Source organism: Mus caroli, unplaced genomic scaffold, assembly GCF_978045245.1.
Source record: "Mus caroli unplaced genomic scaffold, Mus_caroli_1 scaffold_17, whole genome shotgun sequence".
Taxonomy (NCBI): domain Eukaryota; kingdom Metazoa; phylum Chordata; class Mammalia; order Rodentia; family Muridae; genus Mus; species Mus caroli.
Window position 1 is genome coordinate 57162853 of NW_028227272.1, and position 27901 is coordinate 57190753.

Below are 27901 nucleotides of genomic sequence, written 5' to 3' on the forward strand. Positions count from 1 at the left end.
CTCTAACCAAGAAACTACTCCAATAGACATGCTTGCAAAGGAAAAATTAATTTTCTCCAATGGAATCTCACTCGGTATATAAAGTTCATTTCAGGGAAGGTCGCATGCTTAATGATAGCCAACATAAAATAAACTCACTGGTATTTCTGTAAACGTTTTCATCTCATGTAGGTTTTTGTGGTTTTGTTTTTGTTTTTGTTTTGTTTTTTTAATCTCTCTGGTCTTTTGCTTGTATGTTTTTCTTTTGGGGCTTTGAAGTGTGTGTGTGTGTGTGTGTGTGTGTGTGTGTGTGTGTGTGTGAGTGTTTCTGGTACCTTTTCTATGTCTTTTTGTTTCCTCTTTATTTGAGAGAGAGAGAGAGAGAGAGAGAGAGAGAGAGAGAGAGAGAGGAAGAGAGAGAGAGAAGGTATGGACTTGGGTGGGTAGGGAGGGTGGGGAGGATATGAAAGGTATTGTGTTGTGGATAGCCCTGCAGCTAATTTGATGTTAATTCTGTTCTCCTGTGAGTGGTTTAGAACAAGGAATGACTCAGCACTCAAGGTGATTTCCTCTAAACCTGTTTCCCACCTTAATTTGTAAAATAAAAGAGAGCTGTTGATTGGGCAGATAAAAGGGAAGGTGGAGCAGAAGGTAAGGGGGAGAGAAGAGAAGATGGAAGAGGGAGAGTACACAGAGGAGGAGAAAGAAGGAGAAAAGTGGAGCAGAAGCACATGGCCTGGAGAAACTGCAAGTTCTAAGAGGTCTCATAAGCTGTGGAAGATGGTGGTGTAGCAGTAGATCGGCCCAATCTAGGTGCACAACATGTGATCATATTAACTGTGTTGTGTTTTCATTTGTTGGGGCTTATTTAGATTGGAGAGATTTACTGCAATAGTAGTGACACTTGCAGAAGGTACCATCTTGCTGGTCCCCAAATAACTCTGTATTCTTGAATTTTTCATTTGTTTTCTAATTCAAAGTTCACTTATTTCAGATTTTTTTCAAATGAGTAGTGTGATGAGATGGTTTTTAAGACTGACAATTTCTTATGAAAATAGTAAGTATACACTAAATAGACCCACAAATAATATGCCAAATATTAAGTCAGAGGCCACTAAAATTTATTTAAGGTCTATCAAATTTCTATATAATTTGTTTCTGATAATAAATTGATTTTTTTTGGTTTGACAGAAAGAAATTGATACAATAGATTTACATAAATATTTTAGACAGTTTAGTGATACTGGATATCTTAGAAAACTGAATATTTTGAAAAGATTAAACTTTTTTCTTTTTTTCAAACAATTTTCTATTAGATATTTTCTTCATTTACAATTCAAATGCTATCCCAAAAGTCCCTTATACCCTACCCCAACCCTGCTCTCCAACCCACACACACCTGCTTCCTGGCACTGGTATTCCCCTGTATTGGGGCATATAGAAAAGATTAAACTTTTAAAGTGCTTGAATTGTTAGGAAAATAGATTTACTAAAGAATTGAAATTAAAAAGTGTTAAAACCAAGTTATCCTGTTGAGTTTATGGCAACAATAAAGCATAGGATAAATGTATTCTTCCAAGATACAGAGAAAATTCTGAATAGGTTTGTTGTAATTAAAAAGAAAAATAAAAGAGAACATGTTATGGTTGCAATGAGTACACAAATAAGTGTGAAATTTAATCTCACTAGTAACTTTCAGTTAACTGAAAATTATAAGTATTATGTTACATACAACACTGAAATTAAAATTGTCTATGGTGGGTTTTTGTATCATAAGCTGTTTTGAGATTGTGTAATGAGTGATATTTGTAGACATCAAAATTGCATGAAGAGTAAATTCATTTTCAACCTAATAGACATGTTTCCATGCTTTGATTATTAGTGTCTGGCCCTTGCCTTTGGTATTCTCCCATTGATCCAGCAAGGTAGTGATTGTACAGGTAACAAGCCTAATATCTAAAAGATCATTGAACTGATGCAAGCCACTGAGTAGTAGTAGCAGGAGAGTTGTGACTTAGACATTGATTTGGTTTGAGTCCATCACTCATGTCATATTGTCTGTGGAAAACAAAACAAAACAAAACAACCCCAAAACCCTTATCATTTATTATATAATTTGATTTAGAAAGCCATAAAATTTATGAATCAAAGTCACTGTCAGGTCTGTCTATTGGTTATTGAAAATAGGTTTTAGAAACCATGCCATTGTGCCCTCTGCCATAAAAATTTTAAGTTGGTCAAATCAGAGCATGGCAACAATTGTTTTAGGTCAAAAATGAGTGTAAGGCTTTGTGTAACTCTGATGTCTGAGAATTTCAATCATTGCCCAATCTTAAAACCCAGACCTGACTCTGTGCAAGAGCTTTTCATCTAAGCATGAAGGACACACACTTTAATTACTGCTTTCTTCTTGTAAAAGGTGATCCATGAGACCACAATTGCAATAGTTCCTATCTTTCTTAATTGTTATCCTATAAGAAAGTATAATATGTAATAATGGACCTATGAGTTAGAGATCTCTGAAAATAAAATAAAACAATTGATAATAGAAAGAATAGGGGAGTGGTGGCACTTTAAAGGAACAAGGGCATTAAGCCAGGACGAGAGTAAGCCTTTAGGCTTGTCCAGTGTGAAGGACTGAATGCCCTGGAACATTTCTGAGTTAGTGTTGGAGCACTCACTTCTCATTCCCTGGGATTGTCCTCTCAACATTCTTTTCCCTGTGTACAGCTGATTGCTGAGAAACTAACATTTAAAACTTCTGACTTTCTTTAGGAATAGAAAAACACAGTGACACTAAGCCAGAAACGGAGGCTGACAGCAGAGGCAATAATGAGTTTTGTATAGATAAAGGGATAGAATGTGAATGACGGGCAGATATGGCATTGTCACTGTGACTAGGGAAAGAGGGAAGGTCATGCCTAAGAAGGATGCCCAATGCGCTTAGAGGCACAAGAATGATATTTTTCAATGGAATAATGTTTTAAAACTACAAGTATTCCACTCAGGCTTTCTCATAATAGTGCAGGTATTTTTCTGTCCCCCAAAAGAGGTAGGCTTCCAATGACCTTTTTCCTGACCATGATTAAATTTCAGTTTACCAGGCTTTTTCATTATCTCAAGATATGTGTACCATAATGACTCAACCTTAATCTGACTTGACTTTTTAGCCTGAGAATTTTCTGTTTTATAGTCTTCTATCCATAGTATTTCATTTTATGATGCAAAAAAAAAAAGTCAAAGGAGATAGTCGATCAGATTGTCTCTTGTGCACCAGGGCTGCTCCCTTCATTTAAATGGAAATGTGTTTTTTTTTTTTTCATGAAAGTTTGGGCATGTACTGATGAACAAAGATAAGATGCCTCCACTAAGTAGAATAGTGAAGTAAAAACTGTCTCAGAAAACTCATACAAACAGTAAGATTTACAGTACACATACACACACACACACACACACACTCTCACACTGGCCAATTAAGTTCTTTATTGCATAATATATTGTCATGAAGATGAAAATCCCAGGACAATGGTTGTGGAAGACGAGCAGGATACACATATCTCCAGTCAGAATAAAGACTTCATGTGGAAGCAGTTATTAGCAGATTGTCTTCTATAAGTATCCTCCACCTAGTAAACATGACTCAGCCAATGGACTAAGTAGTCCTGTCAAGTGCAATGCCATTTTCCATGTTCCTTCCTGCCTCCCTCCTACCTCCAGAGCATTATTGCAGCCATGTTTATATTCCTTTGTTATAACTCACTTAAGAAACACTTAATGGTCTGTGTCTACCAATGAGGAACTTAAAATAATTTATGACTATTTTTTTTTTTTTTGTGAAACATGCCTGTAGGTCGTACAGATTTTTCCCTAGCAGTGAACTGTGAGGCTGTGTGCTGTGTTCCAAACATCAGTGCCTTCCGTCTGCCTGCACACCATCCACCTGACACTTCTCTGGTGATGGTCTCTGACCTCTGCCATCTCCTATGAAAATTCACCTGTCTTACATCTTTACTCAGCCTCTTATGTAATTTAGCTCATATTTCCAAATTAGTTTTCTGGTTCACTCCAGCACAGCAAAAAATTAGACTCTAATAGGAAACAATAGGCGGGTGTGGAGGGGGACAAGATAGGATTAAACCGAGGAAGTTTACTGTTTAAGATTTGGTAAATATATATCATATAAATAATTTAAATTATTTTAAGGCTTAGAAGAATTTTCACCATTGTATAGCACATTCACCTGCCATCCTCCAGGATAATAGCAGATCCTCAGAGTCTCTCTGGCTATCTCCTAACAACCAACATATGTCTTGCCCCTATTCTTTTTCTCTGGAACATTTCACAAAATATAAAAGTATTTGTCTTCCATTTCTCTCTTCCAAAGCAAATCATACAAACTAGGGCTGGTGAGATGGCTCAGTGGGTAAGAGCACCCAACTGCTCTTCCGAAGGTCCTGAGTTCAAATCCAAGCAACCACATGGTGGCTCACAACCATCCTTAATGAGATCTGACTCCCTCTTCTGGAGTGTCTGAAGACAGCTACAGTGTACTTACGTATAATAAAAATAAAATAAATTTTAAAAAATCATACAAACTAGGTTGATTGCTTGTATCTTCCTATGTCTTCCTGTATAAGAGTTGGGCATGTGTACATTCTTTGCCCTACACTGCCTAAGAGTATATTATTAGATATTCTTTTTCACTGCCTCAATTCCAAAAACTTCTGCCTCAAATCTAGCAGGAGGGAAAGCTACACATAAAGGGAAGAAGACAACCATTGTGGGATCTCCATTGTAGTCTCTTTTATTAGATCACACCTGTTGTCTGGCCACATTTGCAAAGAACATCTTTGAACACAAAGGCTATGATACAACCACTTCTGCTTTATCTTGAGAGTGTTAAATAACGTGGCATTAAAAGTTATAGTGGGCTGGTGAGATCATTCAACTGGTAAAAGCTTGCTGTGTAGCACAGCCCGAAGACCCAAGTTAGTACCCAAATGCCCATACAAAAAGATAGATTTGGTGTGGCACATCTGTAATTCCAGCATTCCCAGCATCCAGTTAGGAGACAGAAGCTGGAAATTCGTCCAGAAGCTAGAAAGACACAGCACACAGGGAGGCAGAAACACTGGAGAGCAGCCCTCAGCAGGGTGAAAGGAGTAAATCAATTATTGAAGGTTGTCCCCTCACCTCCATATGGATGCTGTGGCACACATGCACCTCCACACACACAGACACACACAGACACACACACACACACACACACACCCCTCATACATACAGATGGTGATAATAAATAAAACAAAAATTTAAATCAGTAATACTATTTCCATATGTGACACAAGAGGAAAGTTGGCCAGTGACTGGAATGCCTTAAACCTCTTCTTCCAGATTGCACCGCTGTGTAGAAGAACAAAAACCAAACAAAAACTCTGAAACTGATTATAGTGCACACTTCAATTATGCCTGTTGACTCTGGCTTTTCTTGTTGTTTATTCAGTAGAAGATAACAAAGAATTCAATTGTTTGTTAAGCCTTTCATCTTTCTGATAGGAAAGTCTTTTCAGATGAGAACATCACCATGCAGTACAAGAGACACTTATGCTAGTTTTCAAAGGGAAACCTGGCCATGCAGGGGACCTGGTGAGCCTCTGTGCCTGAAGAGTAGAGTGCAGTTAGGAAAACTTCTTTCCCAGTAGCCTTTGTTCTTGGGGTAATATTGGAGTAGTACGAGTATTCAATGACCCGGGGAAACAAGATCACCCCTGGAATGTGCTGAGCCACAATATAGATAAAGCCAGAGTTTAGAAGTTGGCAGTAGATTTCAAACATTATTGCCACCATTTTAAAACTTGTAGTAGTTTTTAAACAGGGACCTTCTTTCCCACTCTTATCATCATACATTGCACCTGGCAAACTATAAAGCCTGCTACGTAGGAGAGCTTTGAAAGGAGTGAGGTACGATCAGCTGCTTCCTTATGGTCTTTGAGAAGACACAACTTGCCAGAATGATCATGCCTGGGTTTATTCTGCCTTCTCCAGAGGATTATACACATAGAACATCTTCAGGAGACTAATGACTACACAGAGGATGCCTAAGATCTCTTATACCATTGGCTTTTAAGATGTCTTATTATTCTTTATATTTCTCTGTGTTCATAGGATTATATTTGATAGGCAAGTTAATGTGTTTGTAATTTCTAGGTTATTGCCTCAAAAACAAAGACAAGTAGACTGAACTCTTCTTCTTCCTCAAGCTGAAAGACAGATGTGCCGGGAAGTGAACCTTGACCATGTAGGAAAGGACATGCTAGGAGACAGAACAACAAGGGATAATAGAACTTCACTCTTTGCAAGACCTGCTGCAAAAAAAAGCTCTTCTGCAAAACCCTAGGCTGCCTATCTTGCATCAAAGATTTGAAAGAGGAATTATCTTTTTATTCTCAAGACCCTTTACATTAGCATAGTCTCTCCTAGCTAATGCACACCATAAATTCTTGTGGGGGGGCCTCACCATAATTTTTTAAAACCAGAATAGCTGAATAATGAAAAGTTCTAAGTACTAGAGATTTGCGAATAGGAAGCATTATTAATTTGCATTAAAATGATCTAAAACTATATTGAACCAAATTTTACCTTCAATGATTTTCAGAACACTCTGAGTCTTGCATAGCCTCAAGGTCATCTTTATGAACACTAATTATAGTATAAGTCTATAGACGCTGGAACTTGAGTAAATCTATAATAACCTCACGACAAACTCCTGAAATTGCATTTTCAAAATAAATTCCTGAGGCACCCTAGTTTCTTTGTAATTTATCTTCATTATGAAAACAGGCTATGGAATGTGAAAATAACTTTTGCAAATGTTCCCTCAGTATTTGGGAACTGAATATGGAAACATCTACTTTTTAAAAGTAACTACAAATCAGAAAATACTTTTATTTCTTAATATTTTCAATGATATTACTTTAAGATTTAAAATAGTATGTTGATGAACCAGTTGCAAAACTGTGAACTAGAAGTGTAGATTTTATGTTTACCTGCTCCAATCACTCTCTCAATGCGAATTCTTGAAGGATCAATCTCTTTTGCAAATTCGTGGACAGCTAGTGATGGGTCTTCATAGGTGTCTGGATCAATGTATGTTTTAATTCCCGGGAAGCGCACTGCAACAAAATATGAGATTGATTTAATTTAACAGTATTTCAGCAGACACATATCTTGTGACTGTGTCAGGGAGAAGTGACATACTAAGGTAGTTACATGTTAATGACTTAATTTTTTGCTGTCCCTCCAGGTTGATGCCTGCACAAAAGGAAACAAACAAACAGAGATCCCATAGTGCATAAATTCTCTCTCTTGCTTTGCTTCTTGGCTGCCCTGAGTTGAATATCCTTTGCCACATGATCCTATAGCCAGGATATCCTATCTGATTATAGGCAGAAATACAGAATCAGGTAACCACAGTCAGGATCCTCTTAAAAGATGAGCTTGAAATAAATCTTTCCTCCTTAAGAAATCTAATGTAAAGCAATGGGGACATTACTGTGACCAAAGTGGAACATGTGGTTCAAAAGCTTTGGAGATGGTTTATAAAAGGATCTGAGAAAATTCTGGTGACAAGAGCTTGGGAAGCCGTAAGAAGTGGCTAATGGCAATTCTGGAGAGAGGTCAGAAGACTAGAATGCAGGTGGTAATGCCAAGAGTAAAGACTTTTTAGAGTTTCTTATAGGAAATAGAACTCCACTGGAAATCTGACTAGCAGAAATTTGTATTACATTCTGACAAAGAATTTCCCAGCTTTTGTCCATGCCCCAGTGGAAGGCTAAATTTAAAGGTCACAGAATATGGTGGAGGAAATGTCAAGGTAGCCCAGTAAGGCTCTGACATAGTTGTGGTGACTACATTTAGCTGTAGTTACATGAGAAATGTTGAAAATGTTAAAAGATAGATAAAAATGCTATTACTAACTCACACATAATTTTAACAATTAAGCCATTTGTGTAAAGCGATAATGCCTTCTCACACAATAATTAGATAACAACATTTCTTCCATGAAAATGCAGTATATGTAATATCAGAAAAACCATGACCAAATGAGTCCCAGTTGTGAATTTCTTTTGAATTTAATGAATCTCTGCTTTCTTAAACACTCCTTCCTTTTTCTTCACTCCCTTGGCGGCTTCAGGTTATTTTCAATAGGACTTGCTGAGCCCATCTGCCTTAGTATATGCTAATCTGCTTTTTGGAAGGCAGATAATAAATACCTCAGAAACACTGTTTCTCTCTGCACCCCAGTAAAAAAGCCCTGCAGAGAATCTTAAGGTTGCCCAGCATTAGTCATCTGTCCACGTGTCTGCAGCCAGGCTTTTGCAATCTGTTTACAACGTTTTGAGGTTGTCTCAGGCCAGGTCTCTCAGACAGATGGCTTTTAGACCCACTTTGAAAAATGATAAGTTCCTTAGAGTTTTCCCCCAATTCATCTCAGAAATTTATCATATATTACTTAAAACCTTTTCCTTTTTTGTTTTGTTTTGTTTTATTTTGCTTAATTTAAAGAAAAGGGAAGTCTAAAAAAAGCTGAACCAGTTGCTCCATCTATTATCTCTATACTTTGGTTAAATAAAGAACATCTTTCTTGTTACTTCAGTATTTCTCAATAGAAAAACTGTCTTGATGGAGGTGTTTGCAATGTGAAGGTGAAGGTGGTGGTGGGTATTTGGAAGAAGAGAAGGGCAATTACCCAACCAACTATAGTGGTAATTATAGCTTGCTGAGGAAGAGATCTTCAAATGAATATAACCTTGTAGTTAGCACAGGGCTTCATACATATTCTAAGAGTTAAAGAGCTGATATACCTTTATAGTGCTAATGAATTGTAAATTGCTTTGTTGTATGATTAAATGACAATCTCTCTAAAAGGGATTAAGGGTTTCTCAACCTATCTATAGCTAATGCTCCACTAAACAAAACTGACTCATGTTCCGGAGCCTTTGTGATGGCGAATAACTAGACACAATCAGTCACTATGTATTTTTAGTAAACTCAATTTGTTGGGTTCCCCTGCAGGCACTGAAGAAAAGGTAATGCCATTTAATGAGAATCAGGTGCAATCTCTACCCTAAACCTGGAGCTCGATGAAGTCCTTCATGCCAAAAGGTTGGAAATGAAATTTTTGTTTGTTTGCTTTCTCAACCCAGTAGATCACAAAGTTGAATGGAGCTCTGGAGGCGCCAGGAGGTCACAGAGCAAGGAACAAAGCAATACTCACGGTGGCCATTCTGTAAGTGCGTTCTTCTCTTCTCTTCTGACTTCATTTTGGCCTTTATGTACCATTGACACCTTACAAAAAGGGAAACAGATACTTACTTAAGCATTATGTAATGCAAGCACACAAAAGAATTAGGGGCCCGGGGAAATGGCTCAGTGGTTAAAAGAACATGCTACTACTCTTCCAGAGGTCTTGAAATCAATTCCCAGCACCTATGTCAGAGGGCTCACAACTGCCTGTAGCTCCAGGTTCAAAAGATCTAACACCCTTTTCTAGTCTCCATAGGCATATATGTGCTCACATACACATACCTTTCTACATATACATGATTTACAACTAAAATTAAAAAAATATTAGAAAACATATCATCCATGGACAACGTTCTTGTCTCTCTTCATAAAGACAAGCTTAAAAATAGGTTTACAAATGTGAAAATGCCTTGTATAACATTTTTGATATACATAAAAATTAGCATCAGAAAGCACTATCAAATAGGCTGATTGAAAAGATAAAGATGGGATTCTCATAAAATATTTTATCATCAGCTATAAACATCCTTTTTCTTTTTTTATGTGACTTTTAGTAAGCATAATTAATTTTTTTTGTTTTTTTGGTGGTTTTATTTTTCGAGATAGTACCAAAAATTAAATTAAAAAAAATGTTGAGTTAGACTCTTAAAGATATAGAAAATCAGCTTATATTTTCAACGAGTTTGCTTGGTGGCTTCTTTTTTAAAAGCTGAAGCTTTGAGGGAGATGTGCTGTCTTTGCACTGTGTGGTTGGGCTCTCATGACTGTGTCAACTCAAGTAACGTCAGCATCATCCATGAGTTTCAACTGTTCATCAAATCGATATTCCAATTGGTTAAACAGAATATATCTGTATTACCCAGTGCAATTTTTCACTGTCAGTTATACCTGTATTTCTATGGTAGTCAGATTAGCTTTATATTTTCCATGGAATTAACTTCCACAGAATGTTTCTCTACCAAAGTTCATGAGAAGTACTTCAGAATGACTGTACTTCATGTAATCAAAACAGTTCTCTTCCATATGTAGTATTTAGGCAATTTCTGATGTTACAGAAATGGCAAACACAGAGATTCAAAGCTGGGAATGATTTAGTGTTAAGTCTTCCTGGTCATTAACCTCTTTGTTTAAGTGGTATAAATATTCCAATTCAGGAATTCTGATTATTGGTAACATTTGATATCTATTCTCAAGTTTGTCAGGTTAAATTTTGCCCATGAAGATTGCAGCATTTTAAGTCATCTATAATTTAAGGCAATGCTTTTAATTGTAAAAGGTAAAAGTTCTTGTAATATCATTGCATACTGTCTTGCAAGGAGAAGGATTCCAAGACATTGATGATTTTTGTTAGATTGGAAACAGGTGAAAGAAAGAAGTTTCCTCGGAAGTTAAATAGATGGGTGGAATAAAATAATAATGAAAATATTGATTGCATGAAAAGCCAAAATGACAATGTGACTGCATTATAAAAATACTGCTAATACCTTGATATCTATTGATATCTGCTTAGTAAACATCAAGAGAAAACTAAATATAATAAAATTAAAATTGACATATCCTTTAATTGCTATAAAATAAATTCTTTCAGCAACTTGTAAACTTGGGGTATGGATCTCTTGACAACAATAATTTAATCATCATAAAATTGCTCACAACTGAAAGTACAATGATAACCTATATAGAGATACTAACACAAAGACATGAAGCATATCATATTATCTAGACTGTGATAATTTAATATCATGATTAATTTTGTTTTAGAAAGATTCTTAATTTCCATTTTGAAAATTTCTTTGAAGACGTTTAGGGTACATACAATATTAGGTGATTTAATTTAAGAGGAGTGTCATATTTGTATTCAACAATAAACAATAAATATAAAATCCATTTATCATGAAGTTGATAAAAATATTGCATTTTTGTACTAATCCACTATATAGCCAAATCAAATAGACTTTGTAGTATATGTTACTTAGATTTTATAGAATAGGAGTTAAGGTTTGTTTGTTTGTTTGTTTTGTTTTGTTTTCTCCTCATCTTTTTCTGTCATCGGGATCTGAATGACACACCCCGATCTACTACCTGTGGCTGTTACTTCTTTAGGGGTTTTCTGCTTGGGCTTAGTGCTTTATATAAAGTCACCCTGGGTATCTATTGCTCATTTTAAGTGCATTATTTGTAGTTTTAAATCATGAAAATGGAATCTTGTATCATGCACATGTTACAGATTATTAACTCAAGTCTTGAGGTATTCTTTGTGCCCTTACTGATATTTACAAATTCCCTTGGCTTTATGTTCTCGTGAGAGAGCATCATTACCAAATCAACTTGGGGAGAAAAGGCTTTATTTTAGCTTCAACTGCCGTTGACTATCTCTGAGGGAAATCAGGAAAGGAGGCTTGAGGCAGGAACCGAAGCAGAGGCCAGACAGGAATGCTGCTTACTGGCTAATTTCTTATACCTTCCAGGATCACTTGCCCATGGTGGACACCATGTTCAATCATCTGGGCCCTTCCATATCAATCTGAAGTGGTCAATCTGGTGGGGAGATGTTCTCAACTGTGGTTTCCTCTTCCTAATGACTCTACCTCTGTCAAGCTGACACAAGTCTAGCCAGCACAAGAATGAAAACATACTTTCTTTAGAAGAATAATCTGAAAGTATTTCTGATTTCTGATAAATAAATGTCTGATATCATTTCAAAAATAAGTTACTTAAAAATACCCTCAACATATCATCTTCAATCTTATTTGTGAAGTTTAAGGACTTATATCTTGGTTATCATCCAGTACATTTAAAGATTAAAATATGGTTTTCAATCATCACACCAAAACCATAAAAGTAGAAAACTCAGTCCAAGATAGATGAATCCCTTTTACCAATAGTGAGGACTCAAATCTAAATCTTTCACCTTATTTCAACTTACAATAATTAAAAATTAACATATTACTCTAAAGTAGAAAAATATTTCATTTATAAAAATAAAATAATTATAATGTAGAGAATTTTCATACTTAGTTGACAAAGCATCTGACTTTCCTAACAAATCCACAAAGTTTTATATAAGTTGTTCTGTCTAATCAAAAATTTCATTCTAAGGAAAACCCTTTAAGGAGTCATTAGATTATAGTAAAGAAAAAAAATCAGGAGTAAGTTATCCTTTAGTACTTGGCTTTCGGACTTCTTGACTGCAGGCTTTGGCTGTTTTTATTGAAAATTGATGCTGAATGCTGGTAGTTGCTTCTCCCCCTGCAGCCCAGTGGAGTTCCCTTGGTGTCTTCATGTCAAGCATGCTGCCACACATACACACATGTGAATACACATGAAGGGTGGTTATCCACCGTCTTGGGGATAACCTGGGATGACTTGTTTACCTCCCAGTGATGAGGAAGAACAGGGTGAGGATGACTAAGAGAGTGAATCCCCCGACGGCTGCAGTGGCTATGACCAGGATCTGCCCTTGTTCTGCCGCCATGTCAGAAGCTGAAACACAGACACAGGGGATACTTGGTGGTCAATATCTTAATACGATGATGGTTATTGTTTTTAAAGCACAGTAGATTTGACCTTTATCTTAATAGGTCTCTAAACAAGCCAGGTAAGATAAGATTTATGTACTGTTTGCAGAACATTACACGCAAAACTTTCTTCTTAAAACTGTAACTAAACTATTTTAATTCTTTTTTCATTGGATATTTTATTTTTGTGTTATCCCCTTTCCAGGTTTCCTCTCCAAAAACCCCCTATCCCATCCTCCCTCCCCCTGCTTCTGTGAGCTTGCTCCCACACCCACTCACAGAGCAAGGATATACTTTTGTGGACAAGAATTTTGGTGTATATGTGTGCATACACAAGTGTATATATATATATATATATATATATATATATATATATTATATATACATATATACATATATATACATGTATATATGTGTGCACACACAAGTATATATATATATACATGTGTATATGATATGCATGTATATGATATATATGTATATACATATCATAGATAATAAGTGGGGGAGAAAAGACTATGTGCTTTCTTTATCTTTTAAGGTCAAATCATATATAGTAACAACACACTACTTTTTTTGCTGAATGTAATGTTTAATAGTTTTCAACTTGACAGAACCTAGAATCACCTCAGTGATGCTTGCATCTGGGCATCCATGTGGGGGCTGTTTTGATTACATTTAACGTTAATTATGGATGGAATCATTTCCTGGACTCATATCCAGGAATGAATAAATATTGGCTAGCTGCCCCCTGTTTGTGCTATGTCCACATTTTATTACATTTAGAGAGTCTCCTAAATATTGTGACTGAATGACTTTTTCCTGGAGCGAACAGTTGACACTCCCTAGCAGAAAAGGTGTTTTTGTTTCCACCCCTGACCTCTCTTCCTATACGCTGGACCTGTGAACCAGAATGCACCTTTCTCCTAAAGTTGCTGTTATCAGAATATTTTAGTATACAAAAATAAACTAAGACATTGTCAAAAGGATTTAAGCTAAGTTTTGAATTGGGGCCCTTGCACATTATAGTTAAGAAAATTCTTGTTGTAAAAACTATAGCAGCTGCATGTCCCTAAAATACACTGATTAGTTTAATTTATTACTGTATTTCATTTTCTTTATTAATATTTCCATTACTGGGCATGGTGAGACATTGCTTAAATATGATGTATATACTTACAGAAATATCTCACTAAGTTCCTTAGTATGTAAAATTGGTATGTGTTAATGAGTTAATCAAAAAGTTTCCTCATTGTAAACTTATGATTACAATCCAGGCTTTTAGATTTTAGTTTAGTTTTTTTTTTTCCTATGCTATAAGTACAACTTTTGATTCAGCCATCAGTATTATAAAATATTAATCAAAAATGTCCCATTAACATCCTTCAGTGTGACTAAAGCATGGCAAATTATTTCATTTGTGTGTGTGTGTGTCTGTGTTGTATGAGTATGTATCAGTGAGTGCCCTAATGTGCGTATGGAGGTCAGAGAACAATATTGGTTTACAGTTCTAGGTTTCCACCATGTTTGTGACAAAGTTTCTTATCATTCACTCCTTTTTTTTTTTTTTTTTTCCACACTAGCTTGGTATACACAGTCACAGCTGTCCATTAGTTTTTTTCTACTTCTCATTTTCCAGTAGGAGCACAGTGATGGCTCCGCCACTGCATTCAGCATTCATAGGGTACCAGGAACAAACCCAGGTCCTCTGGCTTGCACAGCCTCCTCTGCTAGGGAGTGTCAACTGTTCGCTCCAGGAAGAAGTCACTCAGTCACAATATTTAGGAGACTCTCTAAATGTAATAAAAAATCAAGTCATGTTTGTTTGGTTTCTTCCTTCCATAAATTTATTAAATATTGGAATTAGATTTTAGTTGCCATTATTTCATCAGGCAGTTTTTACAATGCTGAGTTTTGACACACAATCTGTTCAGAGACAAGTTAAACAGTTGTATCTTATCCGGTAAATAATGGACTCAAGCTTTTTATTAGTTCTTCTTCAAGTTTTGCAATCTTCAAAATAGTACTGATATGGGAATTAATGGTGTGCTCCAAAATGTCATATTTTCTCACTGAGAATTATTAAACAACAAATTTTCTAAAAAATTGATGTTTCAGAAAACATTACAGTTTTGAAGATAAAGAAGATGACATTTTTTTTTTCAAAAAAGAAGACATTATTTACTTACAGCTCCTGTGCTCATAAAAGATATAATCTAGTTCAAGAGTTTTCAGCCTATAACAAATATTTTTATAGTAGTCAGGTCTCTAGTGATTTCTTGAGACTTTATTCAAAGCTCAGATGGGAATAAGATTATGTAGTTGCATGGCTTGTGAAAATCAGAAAGGTTGTCATAGAAATTTATGTTGATTTAAATAATAACTTAGTTTATCACTAATATATTTTCTTTTATTATGTACTTCTGACTACATGCTTATGAACTGGGTTTGAATTTAAAATTTAATTGTTTTAACAGAATATTAAATAAATTTGAAGAATGCATAGTTCTGCATAATTACTTCCTAAGCATGTATACTAGCAAAATCAAGCATTTCTGTATAGAAAATAAGGTACACATGTACTCAGAATTTAATGAATGTCACTATTGTACTGGGTATAAAATAATACAGAGAATGAAGCTAATATGAGTCGGGAAATATGACAAACATAATTATCCATACCATATCTATGTTTCTAGGATGAATGCACGGAGCTTTGAAATATTATTTAATGCATGTTCATGGGTCTACAGTACCATTTTTACACCTACTTAAATAATTCTATTACTTGTCTAAACCCAAACACACTGCACAAAGCAAAGATGACAGTAAAATACTGATTTATCTGTTTCCCAATTCTAACTACTGAACCCCTATTTTAAATGAACCCCTTTCAGTAACAGGACCTACTAGACCCAGGTTTCCTTTTGTTCTAGCAGAATCATGGATGACCTTGTTTGCCCTTGATTTCAAATCTATAATGTGAGAGTGTTGAATTACCTGAACTTGTCACAGGCTGCCAGAGACAGGTAACTATTTTATTGGAAAGAACAAAGTTTGCCACTTGGAAGTAGAAGGAATGCCCTGGACCATTGCTGCAGTTATTCCTCTTGCTAGACAAGATCTGTCTTTATTGGATTAGTGCTGGTCCATCACAGAGCTCTGATTTTATCACCGGGTAAACTTCAAATCCCTTAACTTTATTAATGAGGCTTTTCCCAACCGGTTAGCACAAGTCTCTGGCTTGTCTGATTACAGCTTTCCTACAGTTCCTCGATTAAATCATGCTTTCTTTTTCCTTTTCTTTTGTAATATAATATTTAATTTTATCTTTATGAAGTATCTGAAATCAAAAATGATGTTACATGCGTCAGGCCTGACAGTTTTCTTTCATGGACACCCAGACATTTGGGAAGCATTCTCCCAGTTGTTTGTGTTTTATTAGGCTCTCAGACATATGTTTTCATAATCCCTTAAACTAATGCTATGAAAGAAAGTATAGTTTGCTGTTATACACACATGCACATGTATACATTTTTATAAATTTGGATAAAAGCTCCACAAAGGAAGGAAATTCAATCACTGTGACGTCTGTTGCAAGTTCAGTGTGACATGCCTCTACTCCTCTCAAAGAGAAAGTATAAATAAAAATCGTGTCCAGCATGGATTATCTGGATGGTCTTAGATTTAACAGCAATTCTTATGGGAAGTTGAGATGAGAAGACAAGAAGGGTGTGGCTCGAGTTTCAGCTGGGAGTGGCTAGAGTTATAACTGGCAGGACAAAGGACTGGAAGAAGTAGTGAAGAGTTCCTTCCCAGAGCCTTAGAGGAGGTGTCCAGTGAAGGACAACGAATAAGGAGCCCAACTCATGTGACTTGATATGAGGTTGTAGCTTAATGAATACAATGAGAGACTGAATTGATTAGGCTTATGTACTCGATAGTCGTATTAAGAAAAGGTTAGATTAAGCTGGGAATAACTCACAGTTGTCTTCTTTTTGACAATGTGGGCAAGATTTACCTCAAACATAGCTGCTCCATGTAGATGAACCAGCATACTCAACACTGATTTCTAATTACTCTGCACACTTTGGAGCTAATGATCCTGGAAGGTAAGAGTTACTATAGTAGCAACATTTATGTTTTAGCATGGTCTGCCAAACAAAGAATTCATGAATTCACTCAACAGTATTGATTGGAAGTTATTACGTAACAGATGCCAAGGTGACCTACCCCCCAGGGAGGCAGGTGAACAAAACAAATGCAATCACTATGCAATTACTCAACTGACAGTTGAGTAGGAAAATCAGACAGTAAACAAAAATTACAAAGAGTAAGAACTGTTACATTAGGAAAACTTGTCCACAGTGCTATCTGCATTCATTGTGCAATCTCAAGGCTAATTATGTCTAATTAGTTTTCTCTCAGAAAATATATCTAGACTGCATCCTCCTAAGTAGTACCTATGGGGAGAGCTCTGAACCTTAAAGGAACCATAGGGGGATCTGTAGAAATAAATTAAGTTTATTTGTCTCATTCATTAAAAAATATTTCTTCATTAAATGCAGAAAGGTCATATTCTTAGACAAAAATAAGCATGTTCGAATGATATGCTTAATTTTATGGCCATGACAAAAAGTACATTCCCTTAAGGAAAAATAATTATTTTTAAAAATATTGTGAACTTGTTACAGAGACAGCAAATAGCACCTAGATAATGTTTGGATCGGGTCAGAATAATATCAAATGAAGCTTGTTCTAGTTGTTTCTATTTAAAGAGGAAAAAACCAGGGTGAAATTCTCTCCATGGAATCTAAATTCTTACAAAAAAATTCGATTCCACGTTTTCAGAAAAGTGTGAGAGAAAAGGAGAAAAGCAATTTGGCTATTTTTAACAACATGCTTTCTTCTACAGAGACATATGATTCTGCCTCACTGTAATCAAGATTTTTTTTATATATATTTACATTTCAAAGTGAAATGTGTTATTTGTATTCCATGTCATTTTCTATGGAAGAGCATTTTGAAGTTAACTCATTTCTGTTATGAACTTCTTCTGAAAGCTACTGGAAGATATATGACACATTTTGATTAAAGCATTTCTCAAAAATGCTGTCCAGTAAAATGTATTTTTTTTTGTTATTTCACTGAATTGATTTAAAAAAAAAAAAGCAACCTGTATTTCAACAAATAGGTTGACAGAAAAAAAATCATTGTAAGATTTCTTGGCAAGTGACACATGAAAATTCCCTCCTTAAATCATATGTAGCAATCGAGATTCTAAATTATATGACTGAGAGACACGTCTAACTGTGCAATGGAGATTAGTAGATATGCAAAAAATTTCAATACTACAAGCCAAGGTAGACATTAGAATATTATGTATGAATGATAGGTAGTAGAATAAACTCTCCTGGAAGAAAAATGTATTGTAATTTTGTAGATTACACTGTTATTATCTTTCTTGCACACTTGGACTTGTAAATATGATCTCATCTTGAATCTTCCAACAAGTCAAACTTTTTGTACATCTTACATTGTATCTTTGTCACCATTGACATGGTATAATATCTGCCTACAGAAATACATGAGAAAGTGAGTGACTTAGTTCTGTCAATCTGCCTTGGTATAATGTGTCTTCCCAATCTATCCCACCTAATGAGATACTTGTTCTTCAAAATGGTATTTAAAAGTTCTCAGATCTTCTTCATTGCCTAGAAGGTAGAGCTATTTTAGCAAGTGTGGCTTAGAGATGTTTATGCACATGATGCCTGAGTCCACCTCATATAGATCTTTCCACTGTTATCCTACTACACATTCGTAGTTCCACGCTTATCAGTATTGTCTTTTCCACTTTCTAAGTATCCCCAGGTTTTGTCCTCAGTCTTTGCAATTCCCTATGTCATTTTCTCAGTTCGCCTTCACATCTGATCACATTTATTTGAAATCAGCTAGATGGCAGCCTCAGTTTGATAAAATGGAGTTGAACAATAGTAAGAGAAAAGAAAAAGAGTGAGGTCTTATAAAAGACATCTGACTAATGTTCTCATATTAACAGTGCATAGTGTGCTTCTGAGAAGAGCATGCATTCCCTACACTGAGACTTAGATATTTTTACTGATTTCTAACTTTATAGCAACAGTATAGTAACAATATATTGGAAATTAGAAAGTGAGGAAGGGACGTAAAGAGAGGGTTAGGCAGAAGTGTCCAGAGCTAAGAGTATAGAAAAAATGGTGAAAGAGGCTGAAAATATGACACAGTATTCTAAAATATTTCTCATCAGGAACATGAACGTTTAGGACTACATATACAACTCAAGGAGCATCAAAAAATATCATATGTTATAGCTCGGTGGCATAATCACTTGAAGTCAATTAGAAAGCTAATCATAACTTTCACCAAGCTATGGTCTCTGTGTGTCTTTTTATTTATTTTTTTTTTTTTTGTGGTTTTTCGAGACAGGGTTTCTCTGTGTAGCTCTGGCTGTCCTGGAACTCACTTTGTAGACCAGGCTGGCCTCGAACTCAGAAATCCGCCTGCCTCTGCCTCCCGAGTGCTGGGATTAAAGGCGTGCGCCACCCCCCTGCCAGATATGCCCACAGGTACAATAGTGCCACAAAGGTTATGGGAGTAAACAAACACGTTTTGCTTGGATTTAGCCTGCTTCCCTACATGGAAGCTACGCTGACATTGTTAATCAGGCCAAGAACATGGGAATAAATAGGTCATGTGCCCTAAGGGAAAACTGCTATAAGCATACTAATAAAATGATTCCTAGTGACATACTCCTATACCCATAGATCAGCACATCCTTAAATCCTCAGAGAAGCTTCTCTCATTAGAGGGTAATTAACACAGAGATCCACATCAGGTCAACGAGTAGAACTTAAAAGACTTAGGAATGTTAAGTCCTAAATGGAGTGTCTGTGTCACTTCCCTTTTCTTAGAGTTTAGGGATCTATCTATGCCACATGATAACATGGAGGGATCCCTGCAATATGCTAATGTGAATGCTGCTTGGTGGAAGGGGGACCAAGGCAACTACAGAAGAGTGAGAGCTGGAGAAATAGTCTTCCTCTGAACTGAACTGATTCAATTGACTGTCCCTCACTGGTCCTTAAGTAGCCCCTCTTTCCTGTCTGTTCTAATGAGAGTTGGGCTTATCCCATCTCTGACTCACTCTGTGAAAGCATTCTCTGATTTGTCACTTTTTCTGCCCCTTAATTAGACATTGTTGTTTGGGATTAAAGGTGTGAACTAACTGTGTGCCTGTATTCCAGTGAGAGGGATTAAAGGTGTGTGCGGAGTCTAGATTCCAGACAGATCATATCTTTAGTTGAGATCCCTTGCCAGAGCAACCATGTTACTGGATTAAAATTCCTCTACAGCATACTGTTCTAAAAAGTGTTAAGGATTAGCAAACCTATAGTCATAAAAAGTGATTAAAGAAAGAATACACTCTCTGTGCGAAGATAAATGATTCTAAGTTAAAGAATAGAAAGCTTGTTTGGTTTCCTGAGAAATGTTAACTATAAAACACATCTTAGCTTCATATATTTGTTTTTTGTTTTTTTTTAATCTAGAATCAGTTAGTGAAAAAATTAAAGGAAAATAATAGAATTAATTCCCCCCAGTTACTTGTGCCAAAGCTTTCCACAAAGTGAATATTTAGAGGAAGCAGTATAAACATGGAGTTAGATTAGCACCTCTCTTTTATAATCATCTGATACTTGAGGCTATCTTTCATCACAAAAATAATCTCTCTTAGATTAAAATTCAAAGCCAGAAAGACAAGAGATTCTTTCTTTCCCTCAGGTGAGCTGCTTACTGAATTCTCAGTTGGTTGAAAGCAAGCCTCACAGATCATCTATGTTGCAGGGGAGCTTTAGCAGGGATTACACTCTTCAGAAAGTAACTTCACAGCAGAGCTTTTTCTACTGCTCTGCCACTTCTCCAGAAACAAAGCAGTTCTGTACATCAAACTGTGGCTTCCCTGGAACACCACCAATCTCAAGACTCACTCTCCTTGGTGCCCCAATTTACCCGTCAGATGAAATGCCGAATGACAGAGGGATAATTGGGGAATGTGAGTTTGGCACAACCTGTCGGAGAGGGAGAGACAGGGATAGGTGTACAGAGTAATGAAATACTGTTCTTTTTTTTTTTTTTTTCGTTTTGGAAGAGATTCTTGCATTCATTAATGAGCTACACAGATGCCTTGCCACACGCAGAGAATTTCCAAAAAGAAAATTAATGATCACAGCCTTTGAACAACTGGAACTGTTGTCAATACTTTACATTTCTGCAATTTAATTTGTAATCATCTCTCTTTGAGACTTTTTTTTATAATTGAAATATCTATAACTTCATATATATTCTCATCTTTTACCCCTTCTAAAATATCTAATGTAGCATAGTACTCACTTATTAATGATACAATGTCTCATGATTACTGATTTGGAATCAATGAATTTTCTATTTCAAATATTATTTGATATGTACACATATTATATTTGGATACTGGTAAGCATACTCGAGGCATGTAGATATAAGGAATATATCTACATATCTACAGTTATACATATATATTTACAGTTCCTTTTAAACATTAATAATTCATCCTGGTTCAGGGTGGGGTAATAGTTAGCAAGCCTAATCTGGTTACATGTATAGTAAGGAAAAATTCTGTATTGAAGTAAAATTTATGCCTAGACATAAGCTCTAAGGGTCATAAGTAAAAAAATTACATATAAGCTAATTTATCAGTTGAAGCAAACAAAGGCCATCATTGTGACCCCTTAGAAACTAAACTCTTCTTTTGCTTGAATAAAAGGAGACTCAGGCACCCTTTAGTATTTTCATCCACATGGATTGTGGCTTTGTTGCTGTACACTTTGATCTATATTATTTCATTATCTTTTGTTTGTTTGTTTTTTCTCGAGACAGTGTTTCTCTGTGTAGCCTTGGCTGTCCTGGAACTCATCCAGGCTGGCCTTGAATTTACAAATCTGCCTGCCTCTGCCTCCCAAGTGTTGGTATAAAAGGCATGTGCAGCCACCACCACTGCCTGGTGTTATTTCATTATCTTAAGGAAAATTTCTGTGTGGCTGCACAGTCTGTGTGGGGTTGTGTCCCACTTCCTAGAATAAGAACCAAGAAAGAACCTAGAAAAACCCAGTCCTGACTTCAATCACAGTAACATGTCAATAATCAGATTTATGTATTTGGGGCTTTCTTTAGTTTTTTTTTCAACTATTGTTTGGAGTAAAAAGGTTTATAATTAAATATATAACCAATGGAAAACACATATTTTATAAGGCTTGTAAGTATTAAGATTTATGAACAACAAAAATGTACTTATTCTTAATGAAAATATTTAAATGAATTGCAATCTAAAATACGTACATGTGTATTTAGAAAATGGTCCAGAGAGCTGGCAAGATGTTTCAGTGTATAAAAAGACTTGTTGTACAAGCTTGATGTGGCTTAATTGTCTGGAACCAGTGGCAGAAGGAGAAAACCAACTCCTCAAACTGTTCTCTAACCTACACACACACACACACACACACACACACACACACACACACACACACACCTATGCACACCCACACTCCATAGTACTTGTACAACTGTATGCCCTGATCCCCTACTACTACTATTTTTTATTAGTAAATATAATTTTTTTAAAAATATAGAAATTTTCTGGAGTACTTTCTGATTGACTCAGTACTTATTCATAAATAATTAAAAATATTTATTATTTAGAATGTGTTGGGTCTAGCAATTAGTTCAGTTGGTAGCATGCTTTCCTTGCATACTTGAAGCCCTAACTTCCAGTCTCAGTACAGAATTAAACTGTGGGTGGTGCCTCTTCCTCCCAATCTTCAGAGACCATCTAGGAAAGGGGGGTGGAAAGATTGTAAGACCAGAGGTTGAGGCTAGGGCAAGGCAGTGTGTTCTGGACACAGGGCTGATGCATTGATAAACTCAGAGTCACTTCACAAGACATCTACAAGATCAAGGCCATTAACAATCCAGCATAAAGGGCAGGGGCTCACAATTCCCTACTCCCACATGGGGAAAGATTTTCTTTAAGAATATGGCTCCTGGGCTGGCCATATGGCTCAGAGGGTAAGAGCACTGACTGCTCTTCCAAAAGGTCCTAAGTTCAAATCCCAGCAACCACATGGTGACTCACAACCACCCGCAAAGTTATCAGATGAGCTCTGATGCCTTCTTCTAGTGGGTCTGAAGAAAGCTACAATGTACTTATGTACAATAATAAACAAATCTTTTTAAAAAGGGAAAAAAGAATAAGAATAAGAATATGGCTCCTGGTAAATTGATAATGTTCTAGAGGATGTTCCCCACCCCTTAAAAATCTATGAACTGCACAGATTGGACTAGGTGAGTGTCTATTGCTGTGAAGAGACACCATGACTATGGCAACTGTTATAAAGGAAACATTTAATTGGGGCTGGCTTACAGGTTCAGAGGTTAAGTCCATCATTATGGCAGGAGGCATGGCAGAGTGCAGGCAAAGATGGTGCTGGAGACGGAGCTGAGAGTTCTATATTTTGATTCTCAGGCCAACAAGGCCACAACTTCAATAATGCTGCTCCCTGTCAGTCTATGGGGGAGAATTTCATAAAACTACTATGGTGAATAATTAAAAATAGATATACACCAAATTGGAGTGTGGGTGGGTCAGGAAGTGTGGAGTAGATCTGGTAAGAATTAGAGAGAAAACTGGGGAGGCATGAATATGATCAAAATACAGTGTATACATGCATGAATTTCTCAACCAACTAAAAGGATTTTAATAAAGAATAAAAAAACTGATATAATCTTTCATGCTAGTAGTACAAGTAAGTATCTGAGAGGTAGAAGCAGGAAGCAACAAAAGCTCTCAAGGCCACTCTTGGTAACATAGCAAGTTAAAGCTAATCTGGGGTACATGCAAGGCAGGCTCCCAAAACAAACAAACAAACAAACAATCTAACTAACTAACTAAATAACTAACTGTGGTGTATTAACCTTTGTGATTCAGATAGGTGTTTCTGAGATAAAAACTAAAACAGTTTCTTATCCTCAGAAAAGTTTCCCTTTAGTGGCAGAAATAGATAAGTTGGCATCAATTGAAAATCTAATAAAGTTAGGTAAATACATAGGTATATATGAGGGTCATAAAGAAATCGAGAGAGGATTGTTTGATTAGAAGCAAACGGGGTGGTAATTCCTTGGCTCAAACCTGCAGTGATCAGAGGGGTTTTGCAGCTCACCAAGTGGTGAGTGGATGTTTAGAAACAAGGACATCCTATTTCAAAAAACTTCATTAGAAATAGCAGAGAGATGCAAAAAGGAACAAAACCTTCAGGACTTGTTTGTAATGCAAGGATCAGGGAAAAGCCAAAAGGCAGTTGTCTGCATCCCATTGCTTGTGTTATCATGAGGCTCACAGGTGTGAAAGTATGTGCGTTTACTCACAATTGTAACTTTGATGGAGATAGGAATTCTTGCAGACAGATGGAAAGACCCTGCTTATGAGAACTGCAGCAGGGGAGTCACCCTAGGTTGTGTTGAGTCTCACAGTGCTCCCATTATTTTCTAGTTACATGTGATATCTACGTCTCACTTTTCACTGTATCAATTATGTTTCTGGAGCTTGAGAATAGCGAGAATACTATTTAGTGTAATGAGTTCAGAGAAAATAATCTAATCGTATGCATGCTGTGTGTAGAGAAGGGAACAGAATGGGAGATATACAGATACGTTTCTGCCTCAACGTTAATAGCTTCTCTTTGTTATTATATCATTGTTCAGTGGCATGATTTTCTTTGTATTTTGTGCTAAACACAGTGTCCACAGATATTTCCTCATAACTGGATGGGCAGGACTGGAAGGCAAGGTGAAATGGGATGGATATATTTTTATCTGTCTAGAGCAGTCTTTTGTTAAAAAAAAATTGAACGGCTCACCAAGTGGGTAACTGAGCCACACTTAAAGGCATGCCCCATGCCCAGCAGCAGGTGTTCAACCCAAAATGAACTCAATGGCGCTTCTAGAGGTATTTTATCTCATAAATTCTGTCTGGGAATTTTTTTCTGTACAGTCTTTTGCTTGTGTATTATGGTTTCTGATTTTGTTTCTTTATGGGATTTCTATGTGTGTGTGTGTGCATATTTGTGTGTATGTGTGTGTGTGAGAGAGATAGAGAGAGAGAGCACCAAAGAAACAAGACAGATGCTGAGACACACACATTCTCATTCTCTCTCTCTCTCTTTCTCTCTCTCTCTCCCTGTTTGTTTTGTCTTATTCAAGTTTGTTTTTGTTCTATCATATTGATATTTCTATTCTCCCCTATGTTTTTTAGATGCCTCCTGGTATTCTAATGAGAGATAGCATGAAAGGGTGTGGATTTCACTGGGTGGGTAGGTGGAAGGAATCTGTGATCATGATGTAAAGTAAATAAATTATTAATTAATCAAAAAAGAAAAAGAGAAAAACATGACATGGATACAACGACAAACTGGAACCAAAGGAGTAGACCACACTTTGCACGGTTTAGTAATGCGACTAGTTAAAATTAGGTTGTGGCCAAGCTGTCCAAATCAAAAACACCAACGAATAAAATTACTGTCCAAACCATAGAGTCAAATAAATGAAAGCCAGTGAAAGGCTGCTCCTTTGCTTGAGGCCAATTTGAATTTACTATATTTGTTTATATGAATTGTACATAAATGTTCCTATACACCCATTCTGTCTGAACCCCTCTCCAAGACGATCCTGGGCCTTGACACTGGGGCCAGTGTCTCCTAGCTTTTAGACACAATAGCCTTAGTAACTAAGAGCCTAGGCTTCTAACAGTGATTTAACTGCTGTATGCCAATGGCTGGCTCAACATCCCTTGACAGTGAACTCTAAGGAAAGTTTTGGGATCATCATGTGGAAGCTATTTAGACCAGGTTCATAAGTCTCTTCCAGGGTGTCCAACCATTTGATTTTGCAACCCAATAAGGCCACCTACAAAGGTTTAGCACTCCATTCACAGCTCTCTGGGGGTAAATGCTGCCTGCAAGTCAAAGTTTAGATATCTCTGTCACCTATGTCAATTGGTAGCAGGTCAGAGGGAGCAGGTCTACTTGTAATATCCCCAACCTCCTGGAAAAGAAAAATGGCTTCATACCTATGTATTTTTATTTTGTCAGTTTTATCAGGCTTCTTCTCATGTGTGAAATTCCAATTACAAATTTCATATTAACCTTGTAGCCTAAGTTTTTAATCCCAACACTCAGAGGCAGAGACAGGTAGCTCTCCATGAGTTCAAGGCCAGCTGGGTCTTCATAGTGAGTTCCAGGAAATTAAAAGTGTTTTCTGTGAATCTTGATCTTTCTCTAACTCGAGAGATGGAGAACTATATAGAGAGACAAACACATGCACACACACACACACACACACACACACACACACACACACACAGGAAGAGGGGGGACGGATTGATTTAAGGGCTGCAGATGTAGTTCTGTAGTAGAGTGCTTGTGTAATATGCATGGGTATCTGTGTATGGGTATTGATTTTTAAAGGAAGAATGACTTTCCATTTATTTATTTATTTTTTGGTGCAGCTGTGTTAAATATCCCCTTAAAACCGAACTAAACAAGAAAACGCCCTGAACATATCCATCTTTGATGTTATGTAATAAAAACTAGTGTTTTGTCTTTTTTTTTTTTTTTAAATCTTTTTTTTTTTTTCGATTTATTTATTTATTATATGTAAGTACACTGTAGCTGTAGCTGTCTTCAGACACTCCAGAAGAGGGAGTCAGATCTCGTACGGATGGTTGTGAGCCACCATGTGGTTGCTGGGATCTGAACTCCTGACCTTTGGAAGAGCAGTCGGGTGCTCTTACCCACTGAGCCATCTCACCAGCCCCGTGTTTTGTCTTATTTATTTGTATTTAAAGTAAAATTCTTATTGATAGAACAGTAATATTAGAAAAATTCAGTATTGACCATCATAGGAAATAGAAAGTTAGCGTTTATAAAGACACTTATGAGTTTAATTTTTTCTTTTTTCGAGACAGGGTTTCTCTGTATAGCCCTGGCTGTCCTGGAACTCACTTTGTAGACCAGGCTGGCCTCGAACTCTGAAATCTGCCTGCCTCTGCTTTCTGAGTGCTGGGATTAAAGGAGTGTGCCACCACGACCGGTGACTTTAATTTTTTTAACAACAAGAACTGATTTAAGGACACAAATAACTGCTATTCTATTGCTGCCAGAAAAAAAAATTTGTTTTGTCAACTTTATAAAAACTAAAATCATTATCTTTTGTAGAGAAAAAGCAATTGATTATAGTTCTACACAATATGACAAGCTATTTATGGTTTGCACAGTGGACTTGACCATAACTAATCCCCGGAAGCTTGCTCCTGAGTGGCCCAGCTCATCAGAATTTTGTCTCTTGGGAGCATATTCCTCAGGTTCTTCTCCATGACTCAGAACACCTGCTCTGAAAAATTTCCAGGACATTATGATCTGTTCTCATGGAATCCTGTGGTGGGATGCTCTGGACTCTCAATCTACTGTGTGTCTAATTATGGGACGAGATTCTAAGCAGAATCCTAAGGATGAGCACCTGCAGCCTATTTCAGACTAGATGTGGGAGGTTTTATTTTTTAAATTGGTACAAATATTTGTTAGGCACTTTGATTTTTATAATAAAAGAAATCCAATTTCCCCTCATCACATTATTTATTGAAGCAAAAATTTAAAGAAAAAAAAAACCCTCACATTTAAAGCTCTCCATCAAGACTAACCTCTGTGCTGGGCTTAATGGCATACCTCGGTACTTGCAGTACCTGGGATGGAGAGGCAAGGAGACTCGCTGGGACATACTTCAGCACTGTTAGCATCCTCTAAGGAGGAATGAACATATTCATTCTCTCTCTCTCTCTTTCTCTCTCTCTCTCTCTCTCTCTCTCTCTCTCTCTCTCTCTCTCTCTCTCTCTCTCTCTCTCTCTCCAGCTTGGAACTAAGGGTTACCACCATTTTGGCCATTTTAGAGTGGCCAACTACTGCCTGTGTGGCAATTCTGGT

At 36.6% G+C, this 27901-nt stretch overlaps 1 protein-coding gene across 3 annotated transcripts in view; it reads right to left on the minus strand.

Moving 5' to 3' along the window:
* The window catches only part of Epha6 (EPH receptor A6), a 922149-nt gene that overhangs the window by 286962 nt on the left and 607286 nt on the right, over positions 1–27901 (minus strand). For all 3 annotated transcript variants that reach the window (XM_021184473.3, XM_021184474.3, XM_085832510.1), the window contains 3 exons: positions 12660–12768; positions 9257–9327; positions 7026–7151 (listed from right to left, as the gene is read on the minus strand). In XM_021184473.3, the coding sequence (XP_021040132.1) occupies positions 7026–7151; positions 9257–9327; positions 12660–12768 (306 nt within the window). The remainder of the gene's footprint in view (positions 1–7025; positions 7152–9256; positions 9328–12659; positions 12769–27901) is intronic.